The following is a 13,259-nucleotide window of genomic DNA, read 5'->3' as shown; positions in this document are numbered from 1 at the left end:
TTTTAAGCAAATCCTGAAGATAGTTCATTTTGCTAATCCTACACAAACTATTACTAGGCATTGTATGGAAGACAATTTAATTTTAGGATTATTACTAAGCAAATTACTCATCCATACTGAGTTACCGAAATGGAAAATATTATCTCCTCCCACAATATAACCACAGAAAAGAATGTAGATTGTATCCTAAAATGAAAACAAAAATGACAGCTAAAATGAATTTAGATGAAGGTGAGAGCACATCAACTCCACGGGTGCTGAATTGGGTTTAAGTGGGTATGCCCCTATGATCTGTGGTGGATTTCTCAAAGCTTTTCTGATTTCATAAGCGAAATCATGTGTTATAATGATCAAGGTTTTTTCTTGTATGTAGGATGTTTGCAGTTTTCTTATTGGTATCAACTCACACATTTTTGAAATTTTATAATTCAGTATAGGTTTTGGTTATAGATTAAAGTTCATTGACTAATCTTTTTAGCATGTTCAATTGCTCCATGGTATAAAGATACACAAAACTTGATGGCTTCCAAGGGGGGTTCAAACATCCAAACCACTTGAGATTAGCACCATGTGAAGAAATTTTAAAATATTATACTGTAATTAATGTTAAATAACTTAGCACTGCATATGTCAGGAAGAAAGCCATGATAGACTCCAAATGGAAACTCCTAAAAATGAAATGATTCAGTACATTTAAATCATTTTATTTATTTTGAGTGCTTCTACTTGCAAAAGGCTTGGGTGAATTTCTAAAGAATCAAATATCACGTGAGCTTTATTGTGATAATGTGGGAAGTCTGAGAACCATTTTTTGGTTGACCAAATGAAGCTAAGTTCTTGTATTGCCAACGTGGAAATTGAAAGCACATTATATGTGTGTGTGTATATATATATATCTATATATCTATATCTATATGTAGATATAGATATATAGATACAGATATTAGAGAAGGTATATCTGAAGTATTTTTTTTTTAAAGTATTGTCTGAAATCCTAGGACCTAGATTAAATTCTTTAAGTATACCTTACTCAGTAGCTCCTTAACACAAAGTTTTCTGGTGTTCTGGATGACATGATGGATTAAGATATAAAGAGAAAACATTTATGTGTTTCTGTGGCCCGGGTTAGCCAAGTCACTGAAGATAAACATTTGCAACTTTTAGTGGGCTATTTGTGGTCATTTATAAAGAAGAGACAGTCTTTGACGTATAATGATTATTGCACTCATGTTATTTCTAATTGCACTTACGATCAGCAGCACATTAAGAAAATACCACCTAGTTCCTTATGATGAAATGGGGGTCCCAGCCTCGAATGCAGCCAGAACATCTGAATTGCTAACAATCTGTTTCAAATTAGAACTCTAGGGTTGGAAAAAAACCTTTACAGTATACCTAACTCCCAACCCCCATTCTGGTCCTGAATTGAGGACCAGAAAGCAGGTCTACTGACTGTCATAGAATTTCTCCTCACACATGGAGTTTACCACCATCCAGTCATGCAGTCTCCCCAAAGTCAGAAAATCCACCCAAGAACGTCTGTTGAAATCTCCCAAGACAGGTCCTATTGTATTTCATGCCCTTGGAAAAGCTATTTTTTCACTTCTGATTTCAAGTCCATTTCAGCAATCGTCTATTCGTACCTATATGTTCCATATATCTGGCAATAAAAATAATGAGGTAGGAAATAAAAGTAAGTAGTCAATGTGATTCTTTAACCAGTTTATATACATTAGAAAACCCATTTCTATGCAGTGTACAGTTAGAAAATTATCACTCCTATAATTTAAAAGGCATTTTAAATTATGCTGTTCAGCTCTCATAATCTTGAAAGTCAAGCATTCGGACGATGAGTAAATTGAAGTTCCAAGGAGTGAAGGGGCTTGCCCAGTTCCACAGAGCTAATATACATAGCCAAGAAGGGACTCAAACCCAGGTTTTCTAATACCAAGTCTTTTGTCTTTTTCACTGCACCACAGTAGCTATCAAAGGGGGGACCCCAGGTCTGTTTATGAATACCATTCTGCACTACCTACGAAGTTGTTTCTAAGGGGAACAAACCTGATTTAAAAAAATGTTTTGATATTTCACACCATTCCCAATAATGCTAATTATGCAATAATAGCTCCATATTTCACTTAAAAGGACTCTGCTGAAACCTCTATCTTACTAGAAAAGCTAATCCCAACCATTACCACCAACAGTTAGTATCCAGGCTACTATAAATTCTGTTACAAGGCTACAGTTAGTGGTACTGATTGTTGCTAACAATAAGAGAATAAAAGCTATTACAAATGTGCACAGTAACATGTTGCTGTGTGTTAATTTCACCAGGCGACAGAACTTAATCAAAAGGGGATACCATAGAATCTTGATTTTGTTACCATTATTCTGATTGATGGAGAGCTCCTTGAGAACAGAGCCCTTGCCTTTTTCCACTGTGTATTTACAGGTATACAGGAAGAAAGGCACATAGTAGATGCATTAATGAATGCACTAAATTAATGAAGGGAATGAGTAGGCCCAAAGACAAAGAGACGAAAAGGAAGCAGTGCTGTTTCAGGAGAATGTTCCAGTATCATTTTCCCTTTTGATTAAGAGTAGTGGTGTGAACGTTGCTAACACTGCAGCATACCAGATTTGTCCAAAAATCTCTAGTTATATCCCTCACCGTGGTGGAAATCATGAGCACACTGATAGTCCTGTTTTCCCAAATGCATCAGGAAGAAAGAAAGAAACCCCAAACTTCTTGATTTATCCAGCCACACAGAATCTTCAACCTTCTCATGTAGGCACCTGCATTTTTTAGGCAATTGTTACTATGCTATTCTCTTGCCTAATCTTTCATGGAATTGTTTTTTGGTTATGGATATTATAAGGTCCAGTTGATTTTTGAGAGTTTGGTCATTTAGTCAGTGGATTTAAACCTTTCCTACCATGTTTTCACCCTGCCCCTTATTTTCCCCACTCTCCACCAATTCTTAATTCCCTTTCCTCCTTTTTTTTTTGCTTTCCAAGCAGGAAAATGTCACAGTAAACCCCACCACCTTGTCATCCAAAATTCTCTGGGAACCTTAGCTCCGGGGGTCTTCTTGAGGCCTTAACCTTACTTTTAGACAGTTGTCATTATCTTTGTCTAAAGGTCATAGCTAAATTGAATAAAAGGAAAGCTGTGTTTTCCTGTCGATGCACAAAGGCAGTATTGACTTCCCTAATCCAGTTTGCTGAGGGGTGAGAGAATTAAATTAGATATCTAAGCACAGAAATTGAGAGCCTTTGAAAACAAAGATAAGGAGACAAGACTGTATTTTCCCTTTTCCTGGGAGCTCTGGGCTCAAGATTTTGCAGGTGTGTCATCTGATCCATGGCTTGCATCGATCAAAACTGTGCCGATGCATATTTAATTAGCAAGGGGACCCTGGATGCATTATAGCCATCATCCCTGTATTGAATGGACTGTCAGACTTTCTGCACAGTTCTCCACCCCCACCCTCCCCTCAACCCATGCCCCCTCCCTTGCCTCCTTGTTTGGGAAGCTTCTGCATTTTGTCTGAGCAGCTAAAAAGTTTCTTTGTTTTTAGCTGCTGAGGCATACAGCACCACTGAGGAGAATACAAACAAGTAGAGTCCTAAAGTGTTTATTTTGTCTAGGAAGACAAGTTAAACCAATTCGATCCTTTGGTCAGATTTTCAAACCCTGTAGAAAACCAACATGAAAAACAAAACGAAAACACTGTTCAACTCTTCATGTATAGACTTTTTAAAAGCGTTAGTTATAGGAAGATTCAAAAAAAAAAAAAAAAGAAAAAGAGGATCCTAGGATAAATAATAGAGTTAAAGAATAAATATTCTTATGACAGAAAATATTTTCTTTTAAAAACTCCTTGTCTTTGACCATTAGATAGGTGGTGTTGGCACATTTTTTATTTATCAGTCCAATTTGCGTGATAACCTTCACTGTTCTGTGCTGTCTAGCAAGCCATTAGGGAATCAAGTTATTTAAGGTAAAGGTGGGAAAAAAGGTAGAGCTGGATGTATTTTTTTAAAGTCTCAAGGTTTTGTGAAAGCTTCTATTGGTGGGGATTCTTAAAGTGACAGGAGGTTTGGAATTTTGCCTCAGACTGGTTATTTCATGGAATTATGGTCACCGTTCATTTTCACACAGGTTACAAAGCCTGAATACCCAGACAGAGTGTGGTCTGATAAACAGATGTAATGCACCAAGTCTGCTTAGAATAAAGAGCAACAGACTGTGAGCACACGTTTAGAACTCATTGAAACTCATCAGCATAGTCTAGCTCAGAGTTCTCTGCCTCTAGTCTACTTTTGAGGTAGCTTCCTGCTGGTCAAGTAACAGGGAAGATTTTTTTTTTTCTTTTTGCGGCTACAATTTGCTGCAGAGACTCATGGGAAATTCATTTGCATACATCTTGTTACAAAGACTGACTACTTCCTGGCTTAGACAAAGTGTTGCCTGATAAACAGACTTAACACACAAATGTCTGTCTGGAATAAACAACGGCAAACTGAGATTTACATTTCCATTATCAGAGATAATCTCTTTCCCAGTATATGGGAATTAAGAACTTTTTCTTTAAAACCAGGTCTGTGAGCGGATGGTTTATATCAGAATCACATCGTGTGTGGGTTGGGATTGATTTTTTTTTTAAAGAAACAAAAAACTTAATGTGGATGGGAAGATATAGTGGTAAATGGACATTTCTTTTTGGGGGGCACACCCTATAGTCTCAAAACCAGCTTTTCTTGCATTATTTTATTTGATGCCTGTAACAATCCTTTAAAGTTAGGAAAGATAGTCATTAGTGTCCCCATTTAACAGATGAAGAAACTGAGATCCAGAGCAGTTAAATTACAAAGCTGAGATTTTTTTTTTTTAGGACACCATCTTTTTATCATTTTATATGCCTTTCAATGGCGAAATATGAATACAAAAAAAGTTAATACTTAGAATATTACCTTAAATACCATGGTTACTCTCAACAGAGGGAATTTTATTATTTTAATACATTACAGATATCCAGATACATGAAAATAATGTATATAGACTAGAACTTAATTATGTATCATTTTCATTTGACATATTTGTTTTCGTAATATGAAAAGTCAAGGTAACTTTTCTACTTCAAGTTGTATAGATGACTGTATGGATAAACTTTAAGTATATATTCTTTTGTTTAAGAACTCCAAGAAGTTACTGTTATAATTAATTTTGTTTGTGGAAAAAAGTGACTACAAAGCGGAAATGGTGCACACTTCTGATGCACAATAATGTTACAATGATGGCTTTTTAAGCCTGTCTTTGTTTATACATGAATGGGAAGGTGACCAGGTTGACTCAATAACTTGAGTTCTGAATTGATCAACAGGTCACCATCACAAGTCAGCACATCCTATTATGGTAAAAGCAAAATTCAAAGTGATTACCTAAATACTTGTTTATTTTTAGTTGTAGGTCCTTGTCAAAGAAAATGTGAGAAATTATAACCTTAGTCAAAGTATCATGCTTGCATATCTTTCCTTATCATATTCTTCCCGTTGACTTTATTTTATAACTTCAAAGAAAAAGCTGGTCTTTACTTGAAATTAGTCTCATGTGAAGACTGATGATTGAATCATTTTGTCATTACATTCAGAGAGACTGAATTTGTGTTTTTAAAGCTTAGAAATGATTTCCCCTCACTGTCATAACACAACAATAGTTAACGCCGTTTCTTTCTCAACGTGTTAAAACTGTGTATCATTCCGCAACCTCCTTGTGCACATAGAAAAATAACACATTTATGAGTAGGTGATAAGACAGTTGAATCATTCTTCAGCCTTAACCATGTCATCGTCATACACAGTCCCAACTAAACAGATGGGCCTTGAATATCAGCATTAATGCCAAAAAATCTAATTCCTGCAAATTTAATATTTCACAAATTCTTCAGAAAGGCATTTAAAAAAAGATTTAAGAGGGAAAATGGTAGTAACCTAGGTTATATAACACTGTTAAGTACTCCTTGAAAATGCGATACACAGGAGTGCCTAAGGGATGGGTCTCCCGAGCAGCTGGCAGCCCCTGGGGTGGTCTGGTGGAGCCCTTCCAAGTCACTGCTGCATGAACATAGCCTTCCTGCTCCCTCTGAATCCTGATTAGAGGAGGGGAGGACCAATGTGTGCAAACGAGCCTAGTCCTTTTGGAACTAGAGCTTTTCCTATGCCCCCCTCTCCATCTCCCTTCCGGTGCTCTCCATACTTTGATCACTACAGTTATTATTATATGCATACACACACATATCCATGCAAACACTCAGTTCTAGCTAACTGGTAAAGTTACACGGATCAAATTTTGTATTTTAAATACAATAAAGATAAGACTTCCCATTTAAAGAACCAGGGAGTGTTTCCATTTTTAAAGCTAAGAAAATTTTTATGGTGCAACTCACCTCACAATTTATCCGTTTTGAAAATTAGGTTGTTGTACATTTTTTCATTAAGTGGGCCACAGTTGTATACATTAATTGACATTAAATATGGGTTTAGTTATTCACTGAGTTAGATTATATTCTATTCGCTGGAAATGCTAATAATAATTGAATATTTTTAGTAGTCCAGAGTTAATGATGGTATTATAAATTTCTGTTTGTTCTGTGCCACGACCATGATGGATAATGTTATATTTAGGTGATGCTATTACATTCATCAGTGTTTATACATAAGGTACAAATTGTATATACATATACGTACCCCTGTGCACTGACATTCTGCATTCTCAAATAAAGGTTTTCCAAATATTTCCTCACACCTCAGTTTTTAAGATCATGGTGATACTGGAAAAAATTGACAATATTCCTAAATATTTTAAAGTATTACAATAATATTTCTTTTATAACTACTGCTATAAAACTAATGAGTAAAATGTGAGTATCATAGTCTCTTGATTTTCTAGATTTCCTATTATAATAAACATGTTATACTTGGTGATCAAAATAGAGTAATTCTAAATCAGAAATAGAATTATTTTTCTATCATAGCATCATGGATAGAAAATTAATCTTGGTATTCTCTGGCCTGACTCTTGCAAAAGTGCTCATCTTCCCAAACCATAAGAATCAAAAGCTTACCTAAATTTTGAACATCTTTAAGGGTTACAATTCTAGAGGTTAACTGTCTATTACATTCAGAGTATAACCTCCCTTATCCCTTATTCATTTTTACCCCAAGAGTGCTTCCAAGTCTTCATTTATTTGCAGAAAAGTATTCATCCCTGGTTTTACTTTTTCTTTTTCACACTATAAACAACTCCAGCTCTTTGAGGCGGCATTTTCACTTTATTTCTTTCACTTGACTAACTCATTTTTGTTTCTGGCTGCCTTCCGTTTCTTCACATCGCCTTTTAATTTGGGAGATTAAAAACTGGACACAAAATTCTAACAAAGGCTTTTCAAACCTCATCTTTACCCAAATCGTTATGCATGTAGGGAGGTTGAAACTTAGGCTAAATTATTTTTCTAGAGGAACCAAAATGCGTACGTTTACGGTCCATAGCCTTTTGTTGATATCATGTTGACTAAATAGGAGTTACACTGGTTTGTTTCAGAGTGGGAAGGGTTCCTCACCACCGTGTGCCTGTTCTTTTATCAGCTATTCGCACAACAGCAGTCAGTAGGATTTTGAAGCACTCCTCAGGCCTCAGAATATGGCAGATTTCTCTTATCTTTGTAATTTTTGAATGTATGAAATACTCCTCTGCTGTCCGTCTTTAGGCTGTACACAGTTCTGGGGCCTCCTATGTGGCAGCCGCCGAATTCAAGCTCCTGTTATTCTGAGGAATCCTCGTGTGACGTGTCGGCCAGGGGATCATAGGACAGGATTGTTTGCAACTTCTCAACACTGTGCAAGATTTCCCACGCACCAACCGCAGAGATACGCCTCTGGCACCCTTGCCAGGCCCCCCAGAAGGGGACCTGAAGTAGAAATCAAGTTCTTTTTGCCCGCCTTTATCATTTTATAAGTCCTAATCACCTTTTAGTTGTGAACCTGGTATGTTTTGCAGTCTCTGGCAGTAGCTCAGTGTTAGAATGCTGAACAACAAGTGACAATTCCTCTCTTTTGTTTAGCAGTTGTTGAATCTTTGGCTGGGCCAGGCACCCTTAGAAGATACTGAGGCTAACACAAGAGTAGGAAATGAACTCTTTTCTTACAGAACTCAAATTCTCGTAAGAGATCATTTAAAATCATGTTAGTATACCTAAGTACAACTTAATATGTCACATCGTAAGAGATGTATGTACAATTAAGGACTAAAAAGGCGAAAGCTTAATTCTAGGTCACGATTGAGCAACATGCTATCTTTGCTTCATGCCTAAAGAACGTAAAACACACGGCAATGATGTCTATATTTTTGCCTGGTCAGTTTTACCACATTGACATGTTTCTGTTATTCTCAGCTTTCCCAAAAGGAGTATTCTCCGAAGTTCCATGTTAAAGGGGGGTAGAATTGAGATTGGGGGAACTGAATATGAGGATAAGTAGCAAATGCAATGCAAAGCCTCTGTTCTTGCACTACACAAGCTTATGGAAGCAGAGACTAATATGTAGGCATTAGGATTTCTTTTATTCCTTTCCCCAGTGATTATATTGATAGTGAAATATCTTTGTCTGAGTACTCCAGCAATATAGCTGTAGACGCCATAAAAATGCATAGATAGATGGCTACCAGTTCAATTAAGAGATCTCAACCTATCCTCCTATATGCAAACCTTGTCTATTTTAGGTTTAAATTTCTGCTCATACATTTTTTAAAAACCAAAAGAAATATTGCTTTTCAAGGTTAGGTTGAAGTCTAAGGTTTCTTAAACAAAAAGCAAATCCCTAGATGGGAAAAAAAATTGATAACCCTAATGTACTTCCTCACAATAGCATTTCCAACTCCCTCATTTAAACACCCTTTAAATAATATTCTCTTCATTGTAATATACAAATCTGGTTTTTGGCCAGGGAAGTAGAGAAAGTCACTGTCAGATGTAAGATCTAAAATCTAAGATATGACATCCAATTCTACGTAGTAGTCAGGTTTGTTTTGGGGGGACCTCTAATTATTTCAGGTGGTGGGAATCAACTAGCCATGTGATAATTGTCCAAAAAAATAAGACCTAATGTTACCTTGGCTGCTGACAGGCCTCTACCAAATATAAAAAAAGGAAGAGTAAATTAATTGTTAAGCTTCGTGATAGTGTTTTAATGCAAATGCTTAAGAAAGAGATCTTTCATTTGTATCAATTATGTATGGGTAGAAATTAATTTGTAATTCTGGTCATCTGTTTGGCTCCCTACTTAACAGCATTGGTGACCTTTAGCAATACCAGAGGAAGTGTCCATGTGTGCTCAGCATAGAATAGCACTCGGACTGGGTAGTTTTGTTCTTCAGTTCAAAAAAGGAACGACATTAAACGGCCCATGGTAGAAAATAATTATTGAAGTTTTTAGACCATTTAAATTTCTTGTAGATCTTTGGCTCTGCCTGTCGCTTAACCAGGATGATGTATTTTAGTATACAGTCCACTATGGATAACAGTGTCTCCAGCTTTTGAATAAAACTGGAGAAATTAAATTCCGTTTTTAGTCTGGCTAGATGCCTCCTCCAGTGTTTGTGTCTGAGCTTTCACAAGAGCACTGCGGCCCGTTTCAGACCAACTCTGAGCCTTCTCCTGCCGCTCAGTCGCTTGCTGTTTATTCGCTTCTTTTTCTGTGGCTTGGAATTTTAAACTTTCTTTGAACATATCTACAGCCCTCTTTTGTTGCTATTTATGTTTTCTGTAATCATGTTATATTCCTGTAAAGATGCGGTGGAGAACCAAATGTAAAAGAAAAGTAAAAAGAACAAAGAAGTCCACTTTGAGATTATTTACAAATTTTTTGAGGGTCTCTCTCATTATCCTTTTTGCCTTAATAGTAATGGATAAATATCAGAAAAGTAACTGGCTATTGTATATTTAAATTAATTGAGGTTAAAAAATGGTTTTCCATTTGTTCATGAAGTGATTAATTATGAAGGTATTACACCTAGCAGAAGAACATTGGCTAAGCTATCACATAGAAAGTTAGGTTTACTACTATTACTCCAAAGAAAACGTTCTATTTGGCAAAAGTTTGGGACATGATCAGGAAGAATTTTAACTTTCCCTGAAACAGAAATAGATATTTTGTTTAATTTTAATTATGCATATTAATGGTTTAAAATTTTCCAGAACAAAAATAATGAAGGAATGCCTTTCTCCTAAAATATGTTGAATTACTTCTCAGAATATTTAATTTGTATTTTTTTTAATGACAAAAGTTACAGGATCTTTTCTGAGAAAAAGAGAAGGTAGTCATGCCATATTTTTAAATCATTGGCTATAAAAATAATATGAATTTAAATGGAGTTAAAATTTCAAATATGATCCAATATAAATTTGCATTTCCAGTTTTTAGTGCAGGCTTTGTATTTAATTTTGTGGTTCATTCTGAAGGATTTCTCTAAAGTTTTTTGATCCTATAATGCTTTCTGTTTGTGTCTTCACTAGGGCAATTTTTACAAGATGATAAATGCTATCGCTTTGCCGAACTTGAATAAAAATTATCATTTCACATCTTTTACTATTGAACCTTTGAATCAACATAGAATTTTTGCTATAGCCACCATGTTAAGATCATCTGAAAATTTTAAATAGATATTTCCTTTTTAGTACTTCCCTATAATTAAAATCTTCATTTGCTTAAAAGCAGGGAGACTTTCTAAAGTAATAAATTAGCATTTCATGACCCAGGGTCACTAGTAGTGCTACTTCTTTTTGCAATATTGCCAAGAAAGGGAATGATACTGCTATAACTCTGTTGAAATAGAAGTAATATTTTCAATTTAATCACAGTTAGGTGTCATGATCTTTTGATCTTGCATTGAACTTCTTGCTGAAATGTGGTCAAATTTCAGACAGTCAATTCTAATCCTGTGAAGTCAAGGCAAAGTTCGGATTCAGGCTTCCCACAGATAATAGAAGTTTCTCTCTCTCTCTCTCTCTCTCTCTCTCTCTCTCTCTCTCTCTCTCTCTCTCTATATATATATATATATATATATATATATATTTGTTTGTTTGTAGATAATGTTGTATACTGTTTCAAGTCTCAGAAAATGCTTTACATCAAAAAATTTCCCCCTTGACATATTTTGCTTGTTTCTTTTTCTTTTCTCCTCACCCCCCAAATTGTATCATAAATGTGCTTACTTTTAATTCTGTGAATTTCTTTTGATCTAACTTAATTTTATCTCATCTTGAAATTACATGTTATTTTATTTTAAATTATCCCATTTAGAAGTTAAACTAATTGAATTTATTTTTTTAGTTTGAAAATGATTGTATTTTTTAAAAACAAAATAAATGGAATTCGATAAAAGTGTGCAAGAACCTGTTTTTGCTAACAAACCCCGTTAGGATTTCCCAAATGCATCAGGAAAAGAGAAACATAATACTTACAGAATAGGGGAAACATACCTTTCAGAAAGACGTAGTTGGTTTATCCTGTTAGTTCAAGTAAACGTGCTAGAATATTAGGACTGTAGTATTTAATGGTGTTAGTCTGCATAGTCTGTTGCTGTGCTACTGAGCTAAATATCAACAGAACTTGTTACTGTTGTTTGGGCTGCTTTTATATACCAGCTTCAAAATATGTTTTGACACTTTATTATGTTCTGAATCAAGCTTCAGATGTGTGTAATGAAGGATGAAGTCTTTATCAGACGCTAGTGTATAAATAATGGAGAAGAGCAGTTTGGAAATGGTCTCTCTCTGTAAGAGAATGGTGTCTGAAGAGTTTCAAGTTATGATCTGGCACAAGCCACACGCCACCGAAGGTGTAAACAAAACCAAGACTCTTCTCTAAGGGCACGGGCTGCTGCTTCTGCTTCCCCCCCCCCCCCCATTCTTTTCTCTTTTCTCGTTCACCATGTCAATTGTGTAATGTTCTCATTCCTAGTTTTTATGCTGAACCTTTTAAGAAAGTCTGGCGCCCCTGCTCCACTTTCCCTCACAGACCCTGTAATTTTTGGCTGTATTTTTATGTTTTTCAGATTCAAGTCAATCTGAAAGTCCCAGCCAGCCAAGTGACGCTGACATTAAGGACCAGCCAGAAAATGGTAAGTTTAGTTTGGGACTCTTATCTGCTGCTTTGCAAGTCCACAGTAACCAGCAGCTAACCAAGTACAAGGATTTCAGGGTCTGCCTTATGGGTAGCCCCCAGTGGGAACAACTGAGGACTCAAGGATTCCTCTGGATCATTCTAATACCCCTTGACCCTCCGCCCCACTCCGCAAACACTATTGAGTACTCATGAGAACCTTAGTTCCCGAGAAAGTTGATTACTATGCAAAGTGGGGTTGACTTACTAAATCAGAATCTTTTACAGCATAAATGTGAGAAGCCATGGCGTTTTCATTTCATTTTAGTTCCTTTTAAAGTGGCAAATGTCCCACGATCTCCGGCACTAGCAATTTGAGATCACTGACTGACAAGTATTTCAGGAGTTCAACCTTTTGCTAATTGCTTTAAGAAAACAATTTCTGTCTTTGGAGGGTTTTCTGCTTTAAATTGTCTAAAATAAAACAGTATGGGTACATCACAGTATTAAATTCCTCAGTTGCATAAATACATAAACTTTCTGTTGCAGCAAATTTGATTAAAATAGAATTCATCCTTTATATATAAGTCCAATAGAAAATGTTGGTAAAATACTGAATTTGAGCTATGTACTCCAAGTGTGAAAAAGATTGTCATAGTTTGGAATTTTAGACTGAGTGAAACCATCAGTTTTCAATAAAAACTGAGAAGTGAACTATTTTAGCAGTACGTATTATATGCTAAACAGTGTATTGTGTGCTTTCACAGATATTACCTCATCAAGTTCCAAAGTGCTTTTCCTTGGGGATAGAACTGAAGGCTCTGATGGGAATGCTTGACCTTGAGGAGCTAGTGAGGGCAATATGGCATCATGGTTAAAAGCTCAGGCGGTGGTTTTCGACTTGCATTAAAATTCTGCCTCTACTGTTTCTTACCTTTGTAATATTGAATAGATTATTTAGCCTCTCAGGGTATATATAGATTTATTCCTCATTGTTAAAATAATATAGGAATAATATTACCTGTTAAATAATTAAATATGATCATATGTACATATTCATATAGTTTATACTAAAAATTGTTGGTTATTGTTCAATATTA

At 35.7% G+C, this 13,259-nt stretch overlaps 1 protein-coding gene across 13 annotated transcripts in view; it reads left to right on the top strand.

Annotated features, from left to right (window-relative positions):
• Window positions 1-13,259, top strand: part of NFIA (nuclear factor I A) — a gene marked incomplete at its 3' end in the record, with an annotated part of 555,825 nt that overhangs the window by 377,171 nt on the left and 165,395 nt on the right. For all 13 annotated transcript variants that reach the window (XM_081056515.1, XM_081056507.1, XM_081056517.1 and 10 more), the window contains exon 3: window positions 12,113-12,178. In XM_081056515.1, coding sequence (XP_080912641.1) covers window positions 12,113-12,178 — 66 coding nt within the window. The remainder of the gene's footprint in view (window positions 1-12,112; window positions 12,179-13,259) is intronic.

This window comes from Rhinolophus hipposideros, assembly GCF_964194185.1.
Source record: "Rhinolophus hipposideros genome assembly, chromosome: 8".
NCBI lineage: Eukaryota > Metazoa > Chordata > Mammalia > Chiroptera > Rhinolophidae > Rhinolophus > Rhinolophus hipposideros.
Note: the sequence above shows the minus strand (reverse complement) of the source record. Positions and strands in the feature narration are given on the sequence as shown.